The 23,743-nt window shown below is 27.4% G+C and overlaps 5 protein-coding genes across 5 annotated transcripts; 4 read left to right on the top strand and 1 right to left on the bottom strand.

Annotated features, from left to right (window-relative positions):
- Phum_PHUM042160 (uncharacterized protein) lies at positions 1-5,973 on the top strand (the record flags this gene model as incomplete). Its single annotated transcript, XM_002423146.1, has 19 exons — positions 1-39; positions 618-753; positions 828-960; positions 1,051-1,327; positions 1,419-1,562; positions 1,968-2,155; positions 2,249-2,583; positions 2,666-2,868; positions 2,956-3,141; positions 3,237-3,476; positions 3,551-3,827; positions 3,937-4,239; positions 4,309-4,631; positions 4,710-4,857; positions 4,945-5,105; positions 5,191-5,359; positions 5,467-5,619; positions 5,695-5,801; positions 5,896-5,973. 19 exons carry the CDS (start codon positions 1-3, stop codon positions 5,971-5,973), a joined length of 3,600 nt encoding a protein of 1,199 aa, XP_002423191.1.
- A 2,491-nt stretch (positions 5,974-8,464) lies between these two features.
- On the top strand, positions 8,465-14,611 carry Phum_PHUM042170 (uncharacterized protein; the record flags this gene model as incomplete). Its single annotated transcript, XM_002423147.1, has 4 exons — positions 8,465-8,595; positions 12,046-12,107; positions 12,527-12,744; positions 14,426-14,611. 4 exons carry the CDS (start codon positions 8,465-8,467, stop codon positions 14,609-14,611), a joined length of 597 nt encoding a protein of 198 aa, XP_002423192.1.
- Positions 14,612-17,890: 3,279 nt separating this feature from the next.
- Positions 17,891-19,656, top strand: Phum_PHUM042180 (Peroxisomal membrane protein PMP34, putative; the record flags this gene model as incomplete). The annotated part of the gene is made up of 7 exons (XM_002423148.1): positions 17,891-17,956; positions 18,082-18,142; positions 18,501-18,564; positions 18,669-18,925; positions 19,015-19,262; positions 19,370-19,437; positions 19,524-19,656. The coding sequence occupies 7 exons, from the start codon at positions 17,891-17,893 to the stop codon at positions 19,654-19,656; spliced, it is 897 nt and encodes a 298-aa protein (XP_002423193.1).
- Positions 19,657-19,929: 273 nt separating this feature from the next.
- Phum_PHUM042190 (60S ribosomal protein L18, putative) lies at positions 19,930-21,086 on the bottom strand (the record flags this gene model as incomplete). Its single annotated transcript, XM_002423149.1, has 5 exons — positions 19,930-20,075; positions 20,258-20,381; positions 20,482-20,688; positions 20,858-20,944; positions 21,078-21,086. The coding sequence occupies 5 exons, from the start codon at positions 21,084-21,086 to the stop codon at positions 19,930-19,932; spliced, it is 573 nt and encodes a 190-aa protein (XP_002423194.1).
- Positions 21,087-21,643: 557 nt separating this feature from the next.
- On the top strand, positions 21,644-23,521 carry Phum_PHUM042200 (ubiquitin carboxyl-terminal hydrolase DUB-1, putative; the record flags this gene model as incomplete). The annotated part of the gene is made up of 5 exons (XM_002423150.1): positions 21,644-22,232; positions 22,413-22,589; positions 22,672-22,906; positions 22,986-23,202; positions 23,300-23,521. The coding sequence occupies 5 exons, from the start codon at positions 21,644-21,646 to the stop codon at positions 23,519-23,521; spliced, it is 1,440 nt and encodes a 479-aa protein (XP_002423195.1).
- Positions 23,522-23,743: the final 222 nt, after the last annotated feature.

Here is a 23,743-nt window from a genome sequence, read left to right on the forward strand (position 1 = left end):
ATGGTCTTTGTAGTTGTAGTTGTAGTTTTAGTTGTTGTAGTATTACACAAAAGTTAAAATCACACACACACGCGACAAAAATTATATTTTCGATATATTATTATTATTATTATTATTACTACGAACACCCCCGTAGTTATGACTTCACTTCACTTTAACCACCTTTTATTATTATTATTATTATCAAAACTAAAAATTTTTTTTTTATTGGATTTAGATAAAAACTAATAAAAAAAAAGAAAAAAAAACAATATTAAACAACAAGTTTGTTGTTGTTGTTGTTGTTGCGTTGGGTTAAAAGCGCACGAGTCATTCTCGTTTTACGTTTTAACTTCATGAATATTCCATAGGCCGGTTCAATCGCCAACCGACAACTGATCATTTTCTTTTTTTATTTAATAATAATAATAATAATAATACCACCACTAAAGAAAAGAGATTCGATGTTGATTTGATTTGATTCTTACCATCATTCAATTTATTAAATTGTAATTAAAATTTAAATTATAAAAATAAATAAATAAATAACGGTTTTTTTTTTTTTTTTCCTATAAACTTGTACGATTTGTTGCTGTCGTTGCCATTTTAAAAAAAAAATTTTCTGTCGATTTTTTCAGGGTCAATTTCGAATCGCTTGCGAGCACGTTTTAAAAATCGTTAAAAAGGGAAGAGACACCCTGTTGCCACTTTTGGAAGCTTTCGTTTACGATCCGCTCATCGATTGGACACCCGGAAGTGAAACCGGATACACCGGTGAGCCTCAATTTAAAACTCATTAGATGTGTTTTTGTTTTTATCGTAATTATATTAATTGTTTGTGTTTGTAGGAGCCGTGTACGGAGGAGGAGAAGCTATACTTAAAGAAGCTAAACAAAGTAGGAAAGCATTGGAACGAGAAGTGACAAAAGCCATGTTTGTCGTACGAGTAACGGAAATGAAAGCGGAATGGTTAGAAAATAGGTAATGAGAAAGAAAGAAAAAGAAAAGAATTTTGCTACCATCGTCTTAAAAATAATAATATTTTAACGCGTTGATGATTATTTTGTGTAGGGATCAGATAATTAACGTCATACCAAAAGTTGTCAAACATTTGAAAGAATATTTGAAAAAATGTCAGGAATTAAAAGAAGCCGAAGAAAATTTGGCGGATTCGCATCAGCAAATGGCTTTGGTAAAGGAAGCAGAGGCTCAGGGTCACAAACATCCGCTTTTTCATTTGGCGTCAAGGTGTTCGGTTTTACTTAGAGCCAAAGGAGCACGCAATGCCACGATGAAATTGCTTAAGGATAAAATTGAAGACTATAACAAGGACATAAATAATTACATGGTTGGTACCGATTCACGATGATGATGTCCTTTTCGTTCAAATCTCTCGATTGGCGAAAATTTTTTTTAATTAAAATTTTTTTTTATTTTAGGCTGCTTTATCGTACGTGAAAGGAGAAATGTTGTCGCATTGGATCAAACAACTCAGCACCAAATTGTATCCTGATAGTTTTCAAACTTTTGATTTGGTAAAAGAATTTCTTCAAACTGCGGGACAAAGCAACATGGTGACTCAGGTACAATTCAAAACTATAATTATTGTCAATTATTTGTTTTTTTTTTTTTTTTTTTTTTTTTTTCAAGTAATAATTTTAAAAGTAAATCATTGGAAAAAAAACCCTCAAATTTCAATATCACACTCGTTATAAGTTTAAGGAGGTTTTTAATTTATTTAAAAAAAAAAAAAAAAATTAGAGTAAATTGTTTAACGTTGTTGTGTTATTATTAAACTTTTTAATTACCTTCTAAACTTATAAATTTTTTAAAAATAATTATTAAGAATAATTTGAGCGTGTACTTACGTATTTTTCGACCAGAAAAAAAGTTAGCTTTAAGTACAATTTAAAGTAAAATAATAATCGCGTTTGATAGATTTTAAATCGATATTAAATATTAAATAATTTTTTTTTTTTTTTTTGCAGTGCGATCAAACGGAATCAGAAGTGGGACAATTGGATAAACAACAGCGACAGATAACGAGGAATTGTGTCGACCTTCTAGGAGAATATGCTGGACTCATCGCTCTTTATCCTAGTTCTTTTGAAAATCACAGATCTTTTAAATATAAAATGTGGACGCAACGATTAATCGATAATATGAATGTTGAAGTGTAAATTTTTATTATTTATTTTCGTTACAAAAAATTAATAATTTATGGTACTAAAAAAAAATTTTATTATTTTTTTTTTTTTTTGAATTTCAGTTGCAGAAGCGTCATGTCCGAATTTCAAAAAACTTACGGAGTCGAACGTCCCAATTGTCAAGTGACGGCCAAACAAATCATGGCATATACATTTTCACTGCAAGGTGCCATAACCGAAGCGCAAAATAAATTAAGTAAATGTTTGGAAAGAATGCAAAGCGAAGGATTACCCGAAGCTCGAGTCAAATACGAACAAAGTTATCAGGAAATAAAAGAAAGAATCGTCGAATTTGCTAAGAGTGATAAAAAATCAGGGCTCGCTGTTGAATTGGTGACATTGACCGGATTGTGTGCCATCAATCGAAGGTTCATACAAATGGAAGTCGCTGCCAAAAGTACAATTTTCACCATTACTACCAATTACTGCTTAGTTTTAAAACACTCGGCGAATTTAATTTAATTTTTTTAATTAAACAGGTGCGGAAGAGGAATTGGTCGGGATGAGGTTGAAAGAGGGACAGGGATGGCTGGAAGAAATGTATGTCGTCAGCGGTTTAATTAACGATATGACTTCTCAATTGCCGACTCAATCCGCCGTTACGAACTCTAACGCTGACACCACCGTCGAATCCGTCATCGGATGCCTTAAAAAAGCTCACAATATTTTTCACAGTTTGCTGGTATTTATCAATTATAATTTTTACTTTCGATTATTTCGAGTCGTAATTCAAAAAAAAAAAAATTGTTTTTTTTTTTTTTAATTTTAGGAGCTAAATTATAATTTTCATTCTATTATTTTACCGGAAGCGTTAAAATGGATGCAAACCGAGCACCCTGATATGTTGTCGATGGTAGAAGAACTCGATGATATCGTAAAGGGTTCCGGAGTGACTTTAGACGAATTGCAAAAACAATTGAAATTGCATTTACGTTGTCTCATAATGGGAATGAAAGTGAGCATTTTATACTAATTAAAAAATCAACCTTCCCCGAAGAAATAGCGTCGTGTATTTATTTATTTATTTATTTATTATTATTTTTTCCCAAGTCCCCCCACAGTGATGTTCAGGCTACCGTGTCTCTCCTCAGAATGAGATTCGAAATGCTTTTGCAAAGGCCATGCACTGATGCGACCAAATCTCCGGGACAAATGCTCCTCATGGGTTTCAATGGTCTCTTTGAAAAATTACAAGTCGAAAGAAGTCAATTGACTTCGACGCTTTGCGCTTTGTCGACTCCGCCATCGTGGAAAAAAGTCGATCAGTTACGAGAAGCTAACATGCTTACGGTAATCTAAAAAAATTTCTTTTCGTATCAATGCTCCCTAAACCATCGTAACTTACCAAATTTACAAATTTTCAGGCTTTGGTTTTGAACGAAGCTACGAGAAGCGTAACGGAGGATATATTTTTAGTAAAAAGAATTCAGACGATGCAAGAATTTTTCCAATTGTGTAACCAAGCTGGTAAAGCTTTCAGAGGTGTCGGAGCACCCGTCGTACATGACGATGAGAGATTAAATAAACCGATTAGAAGATTTACGGCGGAATATGTGTCTCGCACAATGCTGGGCGTCACGTCTCAGACACTTGCCATATCATTATGCTTTTTGTTGGAAAGATTAGGACTTAATGTCACCGGTGAGTTGCATTGTACTTGCCTCTTGTTCATGTCTGTCGTGACGTATGTGGTTTATTATATCTATGAACTTAGTTTTGACTCATTATTCCTGTTTATTTTTGTTTACAGGAGAAATTGAAGATCGAGACGTTAGCTTGGATGGAAAAATGCCTTTGGAGGATTTGTGTCGCAGAGCTATTGACGTTTCGTTGCATAAAAATTTAACAACCAATCATGCCGTATCTCAAGCGTCATCATTGTCGAATGCTTTGCAAGGTGTATACAGACAAAAAGAAAAGGCGGCTTTGATTATGCAAAATGCCGATTCGAAAAATTTTTGTCTAACGAGATTGCAAGTTCTTTTGACGGCTCACAGTTGGTACCACGAGGACATATTGCAGGAATCGTTCACGACGAATTTAACGACGTTAAGTAAGTTTATGTCTTGATTGTTGTAAAAACCGTTCGGTGCAGTGTAAAAAATCAATTAAAAAATTTTAGATCGATCGTCGTTTATGACCAAAGTAAGGAAATCCTCATCGTCTCTGATGCTATTGCAACCGAAATTGAGAGAGGCAAGAGAGCTTCAAAAAACCCTTATAGGAAACGTAGAGCAACGTTTGAAATGGGCAGCGGGAGCAAATCCGGCGGTTCACGAAGTGATGGCTGCCTTCGAATCATCCGTCAAGCAATTGGATAAAAGATTAGACGAAGATCAAGCTTTGGCAACCGTCGTGGCGAATACTTGTGCATCCATATTGAGACACGAAGCTTTGAGAACGAGAACTTCGGAGGCTTTGTCCAACGACGAGGCCATGCAAAAAGTAACTTTTTTTTTTTTTTTTTTTAATAAAAATTAAAAATTTCGACAAACGCGATTACGAAATTTATTAATTTTTTAGATAATCGAACAATGTGAGGAAAGTTGTGCGTGGTTAGCCGGTTGTACGGAATACGTTTCCCCCGCAGAAGAGAGTTTGTTGCAATTAATGACTCCGGATTATGCAAACGATCCCAAACGTTTACAAAAATTAGAAGCAAAAATATCAGGTAATCATAAAATGTTAGAAAAAATATGTTTAGACAAATTCCAGACATTTTTTTTTTTTTTTTTTTTTTTTTTTTTTTTTTTAATAGAAAATATCGAATCGATGAAATCAGGGATTTCAATGCTTGGAGAATCGTTGGTTGCATCAAAACAAAATTACGAATTGAAACTCCATAAGTTAAAACAATTATTATCAAATTATCATTCCCTGATGACGGAAGTTAGACATTTATTAAAATCCATGGCCAGGGTAAGTCCCGTTATTTTCCCGGAAAATTTTCAATTTTCCAATTTTCACATTAAATTAAATTTAATTTTTTTTGTACGATGGATAGTACGACGAATTCAGTTGCTCTGGATTGCCGCAGTTTTTCGAAAAATACAGGAGTTTTTCCGAAGAGATAGGTTCCCTTGGGAAACAACTCTCCGTACCGGATGTCGAACATTCAACTTACGAAATTGAAAATGCTATTTCCGTTCTTCAAGGACTCCCCGAAAAAATAGGTTATTTCATTGAACGCATGTTTTTTTTTTTTTTACTTAAAACTGGTGGGGGGGGGGTTTAATTATTATTATTATTTTTTTATTTTATTTTTTTTTTTGTTTTCCAGTTGAAATTTACGATGAATTAATTGGCTTCGCTAATGAAAAAAGTTTTAAGGAAAATGCAAACAACGGAGGATTGAATAAAAGGCAATCTGCTTTGGGTCAAGAAGTTTTACCCAAAAGCACCAATCGGGATCCTAGAACGGGAAAAGGTACGTGTAAGGTATTTTTTCTTCCTTAAGGAAGAAGTTTAAAAGGTGATTGACGTTGGGTTTTTTTTTTTCTTATTGCAGCCGTTCAAGAAAGAAATGCGTATGCAATGAACGTTTGGCGCCGAATACAAATGAAACTTGAGGGTAGAGATCCTGATCCTGGAAGAAGGTGTACCGTTCACGAGCAGGTACGTTATACCCGAAACGGGGAAAAGATTTAACAATCGAGAGAAATTTTAAATTTAAAATTTTTTTTTTTTTTTTTATCTCGCGACTTTATAGATTGATTACATAATAAGGGAAGCGACGAGCATGGACAACTTAGCTTTATTATACGAGGGTTGGACGCCTTGGGTTTGAAGAGATGCAAAAATGATTTTTTTGGGTCCAAGTTCAATTGAAAAAAAGAAAAAACTCTCGTATGTGAGGTTATTCCTTATGACAAGAGAGAGAAAGAAGAACAGGTGAAGAAGAAGATTTCAAGTTGTTGACACACACAAACACAAACACACACACACACAGACAGACAGACAGACAGGGGGAGAAGCCCTCCATGAAGGGCGTCGCCTGGAACGACTTTTTTTTTTTTTTTTTTTTTTTTTTATTAATAAAAACCGAGTCGTTCTATAAATTATCATAAAAATCATAAAAAAAAAAAAAAAAGTAAAAAAAAGTTTGTTTGAAAAAAAAATAATTTGGTAAAATTGATAGACAGAAACACACACACACAATATCATTATTAATAAAGATAATTCTCAGAAGATGAAGAATAATAATAATAATAATAATAATAATAATAATAATAACTTCGCTTTCACTTAATGCAGCAGCAGCAGCAACAGCAGCATGCATGCATGTCCTCAGAAGTAGAAAGAGAAAGAGAGAGAGAAAAAAGATTCTTTATTCTTTAATTTTTTTCTAAGATTTCAACCAACGCATAAAAACGCGATAATGTCAGAGGCGGTTTAATTACAAAACAAACAAACAAACAAACAAACAATGGCCGCGAATATAAAAAATTTTTGAAAAAAATTAGATTTAAAAAAATTTTTTTTTTTTTTACTCTCGAAGAACAATTTTAAATTTTTATTTATAAAAAGGAATCGATTAATTTTCGGCTTTAAATGCTCTTTCTTCTTTGTTTTCATTCAGTCATTCATTCATTCATTCATTCATTCATTCATTTCAATCGAAATCAACAAAACGAAATTATTATTATTATTATTATTTCTATTTTTTTTTTAAAAATGAACTTTTGAGGCGTGAAAGAATCAAAATTAAAGAAAAATAAAAAAAAAAAAAAAAAAAAACTATAAAAAACTAAAACTAAAAAAAGGTTTATTTAGGGAAACCATCGTTTCCGGAAAAATTTTTATTTTTTATAATTAAAAGTGAAAGGGAAGGAAAAATTTCATCAGGTAGAAATTAAAAATGGCGGGAAAAAAGGGGAGAAGAAAAAGAGAAGAAAAAATTTTTTAGATGAGTTTTTTTCTTTTCTCTCTCTCTCTCTCTCTCTCTCTCCCTCTCATTATATTATTTCTTTGTCTCTCAATAATCAAATTTTATTTCAACGATAATAATAATAATAATAATGATAAAAATTTATACTTTTTTATGGTAAAAAAGAAACCAACCAATGGGTAGAAAGAAAAATAAAATAAAATAAAATAAAATAAATAGAAAAAAAATTTAAATTTTTTATTTTTTATTTTTATTTTTAATTTTAAATTTTTTTTTGTTTTTTTTTTTTTTTTTTTTTTTAAATTTTAAATGGACGGCGACATATTTGTTTTTTTTTTTTTTTTTTTTTTTTTAAACAAAGTCATAAATTTGAGAATATCTAACTAACAATAATTTTAGTAATTTTAGTATAGATTTTCTGACAATAAAAAAAAAAAAAAATCCGAGAGGGGAAAATTAATAATAATAATAATAATAATAATAATAATTTTTTATTTAAATTTCTTAGTTTTTGATCCGATAACTACTGTCATATTTTCTTATTATTATTATTATTATTATTATTATTACTTGAGTGGTTCAAAAATTGAAATTTTTTATTTTTTATTATAAATTAATTTAAAATAAAATTTTATAAAAAAAAAATTTAAAAAAAAAGTCAGATCATAAAAAAGGGGGGGAAAAAAGCAAAAAAAAAAAAAAAAAAAAATTAACTCATCATATATTATTATTATTATTATTAGTTTGTTGTTATTATTATTATTATTATTTTCTTCTTATTTTTATTTAGTTTTATTTTATTTAATTCTTTTTTTTTTTTTTTTGTTTTTTCTTTTATTCCTTTTTTTTAAAAGATGGAAAAATCTGGGTTGAAATTTTTATTATTATTATTAATTTTGTTTTTTTTTTTTTTTTAATTTATTACTAATAATGGGTATTTTATTTAATTACAATATAATTGGTTAAAAACTAAATTACGATATTAATTAAAAATATTATTTTTTAATTTTTAAAATTTATATTTTTAAGTCATCTCTTGATTCTTATGTAAAACGTGGTGAATTTTTTTCTTTTTTTTTTTTTTTTTTTTTTTTTTTAATACAGTTTAGGGGTTGTTTAAAAAAGAATATACAATAAATATTAAAACAACAATAATCTGTTGTTATTATTATTATTATTTATTTTACGATTTTATTTCCTTTTCGATTACAAAAAAAAAAATTATTTTAAAAAATTAAATTTAACGGTTAATTAATACAAAATAAAAACGTTTCATTATTAAATTTTCAGTTGTTTAAATGTTGTGCGCCATTTTGATAAAATGATGTCACGTGATTTGTTAACAAAAATTTCAATGTTGGCAATCTCACGTTAGCAGACAGATATCACAATGGCGAAGAAAACGTATGACATGTTATTTAAATTTTTGTTAATAGGAGATTCCGGTGTAGGCAAAACTTGTATTTTATTTAGGTTTTCAGACAATGCGTTCACTACGACTTTCATATCAACAATAGGTAAGTTTATTTAATTAACTAACACTTGGATGTAAATATTTATTGTAAACAAAGTCTCGTAATCAACAGGGTGGGTTCTATAATTCTCGATCAAATCAAACATTATTATTATTATTATTATTATTATTATTATTATTATTACTTTAAATATACAATATATTGTGTTTTTTTTTTTTTTTTTTTTTTTTTATAAATTTTTTTAAATATTTCAAATTATTGTTATTTCACATGGAATATTTTATTTTATTTTTCACTGGTTTTTTTAAATTTAGATTTTTTACATTAGTTATTTTTTGGTTTTTCTTTTTTCTTTTTGAATTTAACAGTTTTTTAGAGGTTATCTTTTTTTTTTTTTTTTTTTTTTTTTGTTAGTTAAATGTGATTGACAGAGACAGTGTATTGTAATCCTAAATTGTCCTTGATCTGACTATTAATTTTTTTGACTCTTTTTAATTTATTTGAAAATATTTCTGTTGAAAATTTTTAGGTATATATATATATCATTTAACAAAAATATTCTTTTATTAAAAAAAAAAATAATAATTTTGTGTTCATTTAAATGTTAATTGAGTATCTTTTATTATTGGAAAACCTTTTTTTTTGTTTATTTCATACTAAAAAGAATTAAGTATTTAAAACAAAAACTCCTACTGTAGGTAATTTAGCGTTTTTTTGAAATTTCATTTTCGACAACTTACATTCTTACTTTTTGAAACGATTAAATTAACAAGTTTATTCATTTCCTCTTTTCTTTTTTTAACAATTTCAAATTTTAACATTGAATTTTTGGGCTTATTAATTAACAATATTAATTTTTTTCCTGCCTTCTCGTTTTTCTGTGTGTGTTCAATACGAAAATAATTGTCGAACAAGATTAAGTTTTTTCGAATAGTATTTCAAAAAAAAAAATTCCACATATATATATAAATACATTAATTTCAATTTAATTGTTTGATTTTTTTTAATGATAAAAATAGTATTATTATTACTCTGTAGTTTTGTTGTGTTACCATTCATGCTCTGTTTAGCTAAGTGAAACTTAATTACGATAATCACCGATTTTAAGTTTACTCGATTTTGTTGTCGCCAAATCCAATTAAATTTTAAACACCTTATCTTTTTATCGAAAAAAACTAATTAGAAATGAATTTATATTATTATTATTATTATTATTATTATTATTATTATTATCATCACACAAGCTAGCTATTTATCATTATTATTGATAATTAAAAAAAAAACCAAAACCAAAAGTAATATTTATCGAATTCCATTATATACAGTTTTTATTATCACGCTTTTAATTTTTTCAGTGCATTAAACTTTATTATTAAAAAAAAACTATTTTGTCAAATCGTAATAAGTAAATAAATATATATATATATATATATGCATATCAAATTAAAAGTGTGATTTTATGTAGGGGGTGGTGGGGGGGGTGGGCAATCAAAATTACTGTTTAAAAAAAAAACAAGTTTTAAAGTCAACTCTTTAATTACTCATTGATTTGATGTTAACCTTGAAATACTTAAATACATAAAACTAATCTATTTGTGAAAAAAAAAAAAAAAAAACTTTGACTTTTTAATTTTTACAATTATATATATCCAAAATTATCATTGAAAAGAATTATAATTGTGATTGTTTGTTTTAAAAAAAAAAAAAAATTTATAAAAGGTTTTTTTTTTTTTTTCAAGAGTTCAAAAGTTAAATCGAGTGGTGTAATAATAATTCTGTTAGTTTTTATTCGAAATCTTCATTGGCATAGGTAATTGTATACAAATGGTAGTGGTTTGCTTGTCGTTGATAACAAGTCATATTTTTATTAAAACAGAATGTGATCAGTTGAACTTATTAAATATATAATGGGTGAGGGTGGAGTAGTTAGTCTATGGATAAAATGAAATGTGTCGTTTAAATGTGAATTAAAAATTAAAAATTTTTTTTTTTTATTCGTTTACTTATTTTCATGCTAAAATATATTGAAAAAAAAAAAAAAATTAGGGCCCCACATTGCAAAAAAAAAAAAAAAAACTGTTTATTTTTTTCTCAATTTCATTCTTCAATAATTTATAAACGTAACAAATATCGATTTATTTTTGTTTTTGGGAGTGGGGGGGTGGGGGAGGGGGTTTTATTATCACGAATATACAAGAAAATTCAATAAATATTTCATCATTATCAATATTTAACATTTGTTATCATTTGTTTTTTTTTTTTTCATCTTATTCTTCTTGTTTCAATACATAACTACTTGAATTATATGCAAAATTATAATTTTCTCGATATCAAAAACTCAATAAAAAATAAAAAACTTGATAAATGGGAAAAAAATTTTTTTTTTGCTTGTTTTCAAACATTCCACGAAACGTTTTATTTTGATACAAACAAACAAACAAACAGCAAAAAAATCTATACATATAAATTAGCTGGTTCTCTCTCTCTCTCTCTCTCTATTTATAAATCTAATTTATAAAAGATTGAATTTTTTTTTTTTTTTTTTTTTTTTTTTATATACTACAAATGGATTATATTTGACGTCATTTTGTAACTTCCTAAATATTTATCTATCGCGTGGGAAGGAGTTACAATAAGCGTTTTTATATATTACCGGAAATAAATTTCTATTTAAAGTTTTTGTACGAACACGAAAAGGGAAGGAAAAATAAAATTCCCCCCTCCCCTCTCTCCCCCTCTTCATTTTCCCGATGTGGTGGTGGTGGGGATAGGAGGAAAACCTGTAAAAAAAAAAGTGTGGTAGGTTTTTAAGAGTTGCGTTCATTGCAAATGGTTATTTTACGATCAATTGATTGATTGTGGGCGTTTATAATTACCAATAATCGATAATTAAAAACACTACGAAGCGTAACAACCGATGACGTCTTAATATCCGTACAAAATATTAATTATTATTATTATTCTTGTCTGAACAAGTGATTGAACAAGTTAAAAGTGTTGTGTTTATTTTTATAGCAAAAAAAAAAAAAGAAGAAGCGTTTTGGATTAATATAAAAAGATTGTAACTACTACCGGGAAAAACTTTTTCCAACGGGTCAATAATTTTATTTAACCTTAATTACTTTAAATTATGAAATTTATTAATGTACATTATTCGATATACATGCCATGAGAGCAAAGTTTGTCTCTTTCTGTTTATTTTAATATCTATTTTATTTTAAATAATACAATGTGATGATGATAAAATTCTCTCTCTATCTCTCTCTCTCTCTCTCTCTCTCTCTCTCTCTCTCTCTCTCTCTCTCTCTCTCTCTATCTATTCGTCATTATTATTTTTTACTTTGTCCAGGACAAAGTAACTTTCTTCTGAAATGCAACTTTTATGTAATGTTAACACAGCACATTCTTAAATGCAAAATCAAGGTGGAGGAGAAGAAGGGAAGAAAAATTTTGGCGGTGGTGGTGGCCAATTTCTCAGAACGGGGATTATGTATAGGGTACCTTATATTTTGCGAACCTGTCTCCTTTTCACAGTGTATTTAACAGTTGAGATATTACGTACCTTAATGGAAATGTAATAAATGGATTTATTAAACAAAGAGGTCGACAACAACAACAACTTTTAGTTAACATTTGCGTATTATTATTTTTTTTTCGTATTTTCGGCTCTTTTTTTTTAGCACATTTCGAGAAGTATTAATGATTCTCTTTGTTCCCGTTTTCTCTCTCTCTCTCTCTCTGTCAGGTTTTTTTTTTTTTAGTTTTTCCATCCTTTAAATTATCGCATGAATGTAAATAAATATTATTCGTTATTCCCGTAGTAGTTCAAAAAGTTTTAAAATTGTGGTCGCGAAAGAAGAATAGACAAATATATTAATATTATTATTATTATTATTTGTTTTCAGGAATCGATTTTAAAATAAAAACAGTAGAATTACGTGGTAAAAAAATAAAATTACAAATATGGGACACGGCAGGTCAGGAAAGATTTCACACGATCACTACGTCATATTACAGAGGTGCCATGGGCATAATGCTCGTTTACGACATAACAAACGAAAGGAGTTTTAAAAACATTGTCAAATGGTTAAGAAACATTGACGAACATGCAAACGAAGATGTCGAAAAATTGATTTTGGGTAATAAATGTGATATGGAAGATAAAAGGATCGTGAGCAAGGAAAAGGGAGAAGAGGTAAGTGAAATCTCACGGGGGAAAAAAAAAAAAAATGATGGCGGTTCAATTAAAAATCGATAAAAAAAAAAAAATTTTTTTTTTTTTTTTTACGTAACCGTAATAATAATCGTTTTTTTTTTTTTTTAAACGGAAGGACGTGAAGAAAGCCTTGATAGTATTATTATCATTATTATTATCATCACGATCGTGAACATCATTATTATTATTATTATTATTATTATGAGTTTTTTTTATTACTTTTTAATTTTCTCGCGGATTTTTTTATCGATTATAAATAAAAATAAAGTTTTAATTTTTTTAAATTAAGAACTCATCGAAAAGTTAACTCGTCGATTATCATTTGTCGGTTTGGGGGGGGAGGAGGTGGGGAGGGGAAATACGTAATGATAACAAATAATTATCGAGAAAAAAAAAAGTTTATGTATGGATAAGAGATGACGTCACGAGTTTTCTTTCACTTTTTAAAAGACGCATTAAACAAAAAAAAAAAAAAGCAGTAGTAGTAATAGTAATAACAACAGTAATGGCGGAAACAGTAACGATTCAGTTCGTCGTGGCAGCAGCACTTGGGAGCCACGATGATGCCGCCATTCAATTAAAGGAAATTTATTAGAAGAAGAAACCATCCAGGAAAGATGGCACTATGTGGTACGGTCCACATTCTTCGGAAAATATTATAAATAGCACTAACGAAATTCGAGCATTTATCCCTAAGGAATCGGGTAGAAACCTGGAATAGATGAACTTGAAAATGTTGTCGTGTTTAAGAGTGACCGTAGTAATGGGGGAAAAAAATTGCAATGTCGTTTATTATTAGAGTGTGATGACGTAGAAGAAAAATTTTTTATTTTATTTATTTATCGTCTTGTACCTACCAACCTTGTACCTTTTTCTGTTTTTTTCGTTAAAAGTAGTCCCCCAAGTTTTTTTTTTTTTACTTATCTTAATTATTAGAAATTTTGGAACCTCTCAATTCAGAGCCTTGTTGTAATGTTAAGTGAAGGCTGCGAAGTCTCTCATTTCATTTGTTATTAGACGAATCATTAACTAAAAAATTTTAACTTTTTGTAAATTAAAAATGTCTCTCTCTCCCTCTCCCCCCCCCTCTCTCTTCTCTCTCTCTTTTTCTCTCTCGTTAAATTACGCGGAAAAAAAAAGAAAAATGAAAATTATATTGACGAGTGATTTTTCTTTAAATTCTCTGGAAAATAATTTCATCGTCATGTCGTTTTTTTTTCCTCCCGAATTTGACCTCGTGGAGTTCAAGGTCAGTGAAATAAACAAAGACAACAACAACAACAACAGAATCCAGCAGAAGGTTTATTAAAAATCTAATCCGATTTTAAATTAATGAAGAGAGAGAGAGAGAGAGAGAGAAAAAAAAAATGAGAATGATTTGAGCGATTTATAAATGACGTTAAATTAAAATGGGTGCAGTTTTGTTTATAAATAAATAAATAAATAAATTGTTGTTGTTGTTTTTCCATAAAAAATTATTATTATTATTATTATTATTAAATCATCACATTTTCTTTTTTTAGAAATGAACACGCGCGAGTAATTTATTTTATATCCTTCGTATAATTTACCTTTTACTATAAAAGACTTTAGAACGAAAATGATTTTTGTGCGATTTGTGTTTAGGCATTTGTTAATTTTTTATTTTTATTTTTTGCAGATTAGTAGGGAGCACGGTATCAAATTTTTGGAAACCTCAGCAAAAGCAAACATAAACATAGATTTAGCTTTTGAACAATTAGCAGAAGCTATTTTGGATAAAATGGCTGGAAAAGAACAAGGGGAAGCAACGGACAGAATACCATTGTCTCAACGTCAGGACCGAGGGAGCAATCGATGCTGTTAGACGACCATTTTTCATTTTTTTTAAACTTGGAGAGAGAAAAAAAAAGTGAAAGAAAAAGGATAAACGAGTGTCGTAATGGAATGATTATTGAGAGAGAGAGAGAAAGAGAGAGAAAGAGAGAAAAACGAAAAAAAAAAAAAAAAAACAAAATTGCCCTCCTAATACAGTATGATGTAAGGTAAACCTCAATAGCAGCAAATTCATTCAGTCATTCATTCATTCATTCATTCATTCATTAATTACAAAGAGATTTACCTCGGGTAGTTTTTTTTTCTTTTTGTTCTTTTTTGTTCTTTATACATATATACATAAACATATACATATACATAAATAATTGTAGTAGCACTGTCCAACAGACAAAAAAAAAAAAAAAAAAAAAAAAAAAAAAACAGTAAACGAATAATCGAATTTTTTGTAAAACTTTTATTTTCGGCCGTCATAATTTTTATTATTATTATTATTATTATTATTATTATTATTTTATAATTTTCTGTTTGTTTGTTTGTTTGTTTGTCGACGGTTTATTACCGGCCTCATATACGCTTGTGATTATTATATAAATTTTTAAAAAAAAAAAAAAAAAAAAAGGAAGAAAAACGCAACATTGTATAAAATCGTATTTAATTAATTTATCAATGAAGAAACGCATTGTTATTATTATTATTATCATTATCATTATTATTATTATTTCAAATGCATTAATTATAAAAAATTAACACTGCATTAAAAATCCCACGCATGGAAATTTTTTTTGTTAAAGACTCAAAAAAAAAGGAAAAAAAAGAAAAGAAAATTCAAAAAATTTACCATTTTAATACGCTGTATTCATCATTTAATTATTATTATTATTATTATTATTATTATTATTATTATTATTATTATTATTATTATTATTATTATTATTATTATTATCGTTCGCTTTTTTTTTTTTTTTTTTTTTTTAAATAAGCTTAAATAAATTTGAAATATTTTGTAAGGTAGCGCATATCATATATCGTGAAAACGAATAAAAATAATAATAATAATAATAAAAGACACAAAACGATGACGACGACGACGATGACGTCATAAACGTCGAAATTAATAATAATAATAATAAAATATAATGCCACAATAGTTTTAAGACGAGTTTTGTATGATTTCTTATATAATATATTTATATATATATAATATTGTAAATTCGAGCCTTAATTTAATATCTAAGGAAGGGAGTCGTCGATTTATTGGGGGGGGGGGAAGGGAGGGGGAATTTATGCGAATTAATAAAATGTATGTTTTGTAGTTGCTGTACGGTTTGCTTAAAAAGAAATTATTTAAAGGGGGGTGGGTGGGGGGAAGGGGGGAAATTGAAATAATTAATACTCACAAGAGCTTGACACAAGATGGAAAATTTTTGTTTTTTTTTTTTTTTTTGGTTGTCGGTGCCAAAAAGGCTCAAAATTCGAATTTTCACCACGATTTAAGTTACCAAAAAGGTTTTTATGTAAGAAATTTGACTGAAATTATTATTATCATTATCATTATTATTATTATTATTATTATTATTTTAATCGTTTTTTAATAATTTAGGAAATTTTAAATCGTTGTGGAAAATTTTTTTCATCCTGATTTTCTTTTTTTTTTTTTTTTCGTCTAATTTTTACCCCTGGAAAATTTTGAATAACGAATTAATTAAAAATTATTTTAAATTGTAATTTAAATTTAAATTTAAATTTAAATTTATGTGCTTATGGTTGTGGTTTCGATTTAAATAATTTAATGGAGCGTGTGCGCGTGTGTGCTTTGTAAAAAAAATTATTATTATTATTATTGTACGATTATTTTTTTTTCTGGGGGAGGGAGGGAGGGAGGGGGTCGATAAAACTGATTTGGAGGGTTTTTTTAATGTAATTCTTTTTTTCTCTCTCTCTCTCTCTCTCTCTCTCTCTCTCCTTTCTTTCTTTCAAAGTGCATAAATTTCATCAAAAGGATTATTATTATTATTATTTTATACAGAAACAGTGCACATTAGATACATAATAACATAATTTATTATTATTATTATTATTAATTTCGCCAATAATTTTAGTTGTTTTTTTATATAAATGAATAAATGTCTGAAATATTTTTGTTATGCTTTTTAAATTCAGTATTTTATATATAATTTTTTTTTTTTAAATTAAAATTAAATTAAAATTAAATTATAATAATTAATTTTTTTTTAATTTTTTAATTAATGCTGTATATGCGCACATTCATTTAATTTTTTTTTTTTTTTATATTAAATCTGTGAAAAAATGTAAGTTAAAAATTTTAAAATAAAAAATTTTTTAATTATTATTTTAATTAACGTTAATATAATAATATTATTATTATTTGAATATTATAATTTTCATAATGAATGAATGAATGAATGAATGAATGAAAACGTTATATATTTCTCGCGATTGATTGATTGATTGATTGATTTAAACAAAGAAAAATATGCTTTTTGTATAAAATAATTTTATAAAATATGTTTTGCCATATCTAAAGTTTAAAACAATTTATTAATAATAATAATAATAATGAAATCCATGTCGTTTAATATAATAATAATAATGATAATAAAAAAAATTTTCCTTTTTTTTTTGCGTAATTTCATATTAGTGACGTCACGAGTAAAATTTTTAAAAAACTCGTTTCACCGTTAACCGTTTTTTTTGCTGAAAAGTTAACGAAACACGTTACACAAACAATTTTTTTTATAAAAAGATTGGAAAGTTATATGTTTAGCGTATAATTAATAATATTTTTCTTATGATTAAAAATTAGAAAACTCGCTTAAATTAAAATTCATATTATTAACATTCGAAATATGTCAGTTACGATTGGAAAATGGTGGTGGTTGTGGTGGTAAAAATATTATTACGAGTTATAAAAATTTATTAATTTTTCGTTTCGTTAAAAAATTTATTTAAATAATTACATTGAAGCTACAAAAACTTTGAATTTGATTTTTTTTTAAAAGTTAATCGTGTAAATTTGCAAATTATATTATTCAGTTTTATTATAAATGAGAAAATTTGGCAACATCGCTCAAGGTCGATCCGTGAAAAATGATTTGTTCAACTGTTTATATATATATATGTATATAAATTCGTTTGAATTTATTTGTTGAAAAAAAAAATTTTTAACAAAAGGAAGTGTAATCGTATCGTGATGATTTATACCGATTTTAATTCGACGTGATAATATTTTTTATTAATTTTACGATAGGAAATTTTTTAATTTGTTTAATCGATTAATAAATAAGTAAAAATGAGTTCAAAAAATTTAAGTATGTTTTCTTATGAAACTTTAGTTCATGCTATTTCAGGTTCTGCGGTAAGTTTGCATTTTTATTAAAATATTATTATTATTATAATAATTGCTACTTGTTTAACGATAAAGATGACACGATTTTTTACAAAAAATTAAAAACTTTTTTAAAAAATCAATAATAATTTCAGGGAAGTGTTTTTGCTATGACAGTTTTTTACCCCTTGGACACCATCAGATCAAGACTTCAAAGTAAGTTTCTGTTAAAAAAAAAAACATATAATTTTTTGATTTTGCAAAAAATGTACATGTAAACAAATATATTTCTTTAAATTTACAAATTATTATAAATTTAAATGTAAAACTTGACTGATAATATCAAATTTTATAATTAGTCGAGCCTTGAGCTCCTTTAAAAAATTAAATTTTTTTTTTTTTGTAATATTTACATTTATTTGTCAATTTCAATTTTCTTTTTTTTTGTGTGTACTTAATAATAGTATTATGTAATTATAAATTAATGTTAATAACCTTGGCCTTATGCAAACAATTTTTTTTTTTTTTTGTCATGTCATTGACATAAAAAAAAAATTTTTTTTTTTTTTTCCAGTCGAAGATCGAGAATCTAAAAGTACATTATCTGTGTTATTAGAATTAGCCAAAGAAGAAGGAATGTAAGGATTAATGATAATTCATTCGCAAATATTTAATTGTAATTGTAAATCATATTTCCACTTGAAATTTTAATCTTCATTTAATTAAATATAATTACTTTTAGTGAAACTTTATATAGAGGTATAATTCCTGTCCTGAAAAGTTTATGCGCTTCAAATTTTATTTATTTCTATACATTCCACGGTTTAAAACAGTTAAATGGAGGAAAAAATGGTCAAAATGCGACTAAAGATTTACTTATAGCAGCTCTTGCCGGTGTTGTTAACGTTTTAACAACCACTCCACTTTGGGTCGTTAATACAAGACTAAAAATGAAAGGGATTAAAAATCATAAACAAAATAATTATGATGGATTATTAGGTTAATTTTTTTTTTTATTAAATGTATTTTTTTAATTCGTTTTAAACTTTCATGACTGACTCTCAGTTGTAAATTATTAATTATTTCAGATGGATTATTAAAAATAAAAAAAGAAGAAGGGATAAAAGCACTTTGGAATGGCACAATTCCATCATTGTTTCTCGTCGCCAATCCCACAATTCAATTTGTCATATATGAAGCTGTGAAAAGAGAACTTCATAAAATTTATCCGGAAAAAAAATTTGGTGCTTTTATATTTTTCCTTATTGGAGCTTTTTCAAAAGCTGTCGCTACTGTCATGACTTATCCCATTCAATTACTACAAACCAAATTAAGAGTAAGTTAAGAGTTATTTATTTCATACTTGACATGCAATGTTAACTAATTATAATTAATCCATAATTCTCATTGTTAAATAATTTTGTTTTTTTTTTTTTGTGTTAGCATGGACATACTTATCAGGATTTGCGAAAAAATGCGGGAATGAATGAAGTGGCGGCATATATTTTAAGGTAAGTCTTATTTAAATATTTAACTTTTTATTGTTTTATTGAAATATTTTTAAAAAAAGTTTATCTTTTTTTTTTTCTGTTTGAAGAAAATATGGCTTAAGTGGATTATTTAAAGGCATGGAAGTTAAAATACTTCAAACAGTACTTACTGCGGCTTTAATGTTTACCACATATGAAAAAATTACACAGTTTGTATTTCATTTAATGAAAACTAAATAAAAATAATAAAAATTAAAACTTTTCTATTTTTTGAAAATAATTTTCCACATATAATTAATTCATTTTGGAATTTTTCGAAAAACTATTTGCATTTTTAAGCTATGCCATTATTGCTTTTCACCTAATATGAGAAAACGAGATAGAAAATTGAAATTTTTTTTTTTTTGGTCAGACCTCACCAATAAAAATAAGTGGGATTAAGTAAATAAGTATATCATTCATTATTAAATGGTTGTGTATTTTTTTTTTTGTCTTACAAAAACAATAAGAAACCTATTTTTTATAGCCGCAACTTTTCCTTCTTCCACGAGCCCTTTCAAATTTTCGTCCCTTAGAACGAACGTAAGGCTTAGCGTGACTGCGAGGAACACCAGGAGCTCTTCCAAAGTGTTTGACAGCTTCTCTGGCATTTCTGGGACCTGATACCATAAAAATAACAATTAAAATTTTAACGATAAGGTTATTCATTAAACAATAACTCAGGTTTCGAAACAAAAAAAGGAATAAATTTGTTTTAGTATTATAAGTTTTTGCTAAGCAGTAATATTTTAATAGGGAACCCGTAAAATCTAGTTAATAATATTATAAATATTAAAATTACCTTGCATTAAAACTGTGTTTTTTCCTAATGGAGATTTTAATGCCAATTGGTCAAATGTCATAATTTTTCCTCCATTTTCTAAAACTCTAGCTCTTGCTCTTTCAGTAACTCTCAATGCACATATCTGGTAAAAAATTTTCACAAAATAAATATAACAGATTTCTAAATCTATAAACAAATATAACTTTGATTGATAAATAAAAAAAAATATAAATTCTTACAACGAGGTTTTTGGGTATTTTATAAATTCTCTGATCGTCTGTGACAGTGCCAACAATAACGGCTATTCTTCCTAGTCGTCCAGGTTTTTTCATGAACCTCGTTACTCTGGCCAAAGATATGGGAGGTCTGTTAATTCTTGACATAAACAATCTTCTCAATATTATTTTGTTGAACTTGGCCTTAGTTCTTCTGGCCAAAAGTCTGTACAACTACAGTAAAAAAAATAAAAATAAATAAGCACGTATTTTTTAAATTTATATAAAACATAATTATTAATCGAACAAATGTAATTTTATTGTCGATTTTAAATTTCTCGTGTCACACTAAATTTTGCAACAATAAATATATAAGCAACGTCGTGTAAAATAACTTACTAACCTTTACTAACAAACGGAGATACACATCTTGTGATTTAGGTTCCGTTCTTCGGACCTTTCGGTCATATTTATGGTTAATATCAATACCCTAAATTAAATAAAAACGCACGATTAAAACAATATATAAAAATTTGTAATGAGGTGAAGTTTTACAAAGTTTTAAAAGTGAATTTGAATATTTGATGGGTTGGATAAAAAATTTGGAAAAAATTTTACATTACACTCACCATTTTGATCCACCTTGAAGAATTGATACTTACACGGTTCTTCTTATTGCCAACCTAAATTTTAATATTTTGTCAAAAAATAACATATAATATTTTTTTAAAACTAGAACAAAATAATAAGTTATCAAAGAATTTTGCACGTAATTTACAAATATTAAGCGATATTTTTAATAAAAAATTAAAAAGTTAATCATAAGTTTTAAATTAATCCGATTTTAAATTGAGGGCCCACGACATGCAGGGAAATTTTTAAGTAAAATACTGTTTAAATTGCAAATGGCTGTTTTTTATCAAAGCATTTTCTGGTTACGTGTGAAATCACAGTATATTAAAACATTTTTTTAAATTTTGACTACTTGTATAAGTATTCATTATTTACATTACTTATAAATATTTTCAACTGTCGTTAAGTTAACGTTTAATATCATTGCTAAAGAAATGCTTCGGAGATTTTGCAATGAAACCGCGCGTTGTAGAAGTTGTCATTAATGCTGTTGTTTGTACCTCAAAATTAATAGCGGGTTTTTAAATTGTGTTTGTAAATATCTATTAATATGAAAATGCCTGCTTCGGGAGGAGATCCAGTCAGTGCTACGTTAAGGTTAGCTTTTTCGCCTGGCTCAAAGAACGGAGATCTTGACTGCGGAATTGAAACATCTGCAAAACGTGCTTTGCTTACTCGAATAGAATTCGAACCGGCAAACAATTATCAATCATCGGTTTTAAACACACTTAAGTCTAAGTATATTGTAGTGAATACAAAGCCTGTTTCGAACAATAATAAAACTGTTAATGGAGCTAATGTAAACAATAAAAAAGCAAATAATATTACATTACCAGTGCCAAAATTTACGTTGTTCCCTCCCGAGAGAGTTCAACTTGGTTATCGTGGAAATATGTCCGTTGGTTCAGGAATGTCAAATATGGGCAATACTTGTTACCTTAATTCTACCTTACAAGCTCTGTTTCATGTTCCTGCTCTAGTCAACTGGCTTTTAAGTGAAACATCTCATCAAAATTGTGTACAAAATAGTGATTATCAAATGCACCCCGATGATATCACTTGTTCTGTCATTAAAACACTCAAGTGTTCTCAACAAAAAACTGGAAATTGCATGAAGCCCATAAGTGTTTATTCTAAATTAAAAGGTAAAAAAAAAACATGAAATATTTTGTTATAAATGAATGTCAGAAAACCAAGTTAAATATTATTTTTAATAAAATTAGATATCTGTGACGGTAAAAGGTTTAATTACAATCATGTTTATAAACTTGACGAAATTTTTATTATGTACAGATTATTCATAAATTTATACTTATGGTTTTCAGCAATATGTAAACATCTCAGTCATGGGTCACAAGAAGATGCGCATGAATTCATGAGGTATTTACTAGAAAGTTTGGAGAAAAATTATTTAACTAGGTTTCAAGGTCACAAGTTAGATAGTACTTCAAAAGAGACTACACCTATAAATCAAATATTTGGCGGATACATCAGGACAGAAGGTTTTTACTTATTTTTAATCGATAATGATTAAGTTTTAATTTATTTGTAAGCCCTACATCTGGAAATTTTTTGTATTTTTAGTTGTGTGTTTGTCATGTCGAGCTGTTTCAACAACTTTCCAACATTTCCAAGACTTGCCATTGGACATAAGAAAAGCATCAACGCTTAATGATGCTTTGGCAGGTTATTTTGAAAGAGAAAGACTGCCTGATGGTGAGGATGCTTATAATTGTGAAAAATGTAATAGAAAAGTTTCTGTGTATAAAAAATTTACCATAGAAAAACCACCAAATGTTCTCTGTGTTCAGCTTAAAAGGTTCATATCACAAATTAAAAATATTTTATTTACTTTTTTTTTATGGAAAATTACATATGAAGTTTTTTTATTCGCTTAGGTTTAGTATGACTAATGGTAAAATTACAAAACAAGTTCAACTGCCGCAGTATCTTGATATAACAAGGTTTATTAGTACTAGTATTCATCCCAGGCATCCTGTTAAATACAAGTTGGTATCAATGATTACTCACATGGGGCAATCTGTAAATTGTGGCCATTACACTGCTATTGCTCTTGCAGCAAATGGGTCTTATTACCAATTTGATGATAGTTCTGTGAGTTTTACATTAATTCATTAATTAATTTTTATAAATTTGTGGAAACTTTTGATCCTATTGATATTTATAAAGTAATTATTTTATATTCATTTAGGTAAGGCAAATTCCTTTAAGCACTGTCCTTAGCATGAGTGCTTATTTAATTTTGTACGAAATGGAAAGACCTTTTCAAACAGTAAATCCGAGACCCTTCACATCTATTTCCTCCACAGTTTGGAATGGGAATTTTAACTGTGGAGAAGAAGAAGAACCATGGCCTCAAACTGATTCTAATCCAGTTTCGAATTTTTCAAATGAAATTAAAAACAAAAGGTAAAAAAGAATTTTTTTTTTTTTTTTTTTTTTTTTTTTTTTTTTTTTTGGGTCCTAGCTTCCAAAAAATTTGGAATTCATTTTGTTGTGTAAATTTTTCCCCCCCCCCCCCTTTAAATTTCGTAACTATTTCTTGTCTGAATGCGATTTGTAGAAGTCTAAATAAAAAATTACAATCCTGATTTAGTGATTAAATAATAAGAGGACATATTTAAAATTATCATAT

Source organism: Pediculus humanus, genomic scaffold (assembly GCF_000006295.1).
Source record: "Pediculus humanus corporis 1103172107391 genomic scaffold, whole genome shotgun sequence".
In the NCBI taxonomy this organism is placed as follows: Eukaryota; Metazoa; Arthropoda; class Insecta; order Psocodea; family Pediculidae; genus Pediculus; species Pediculus humanus.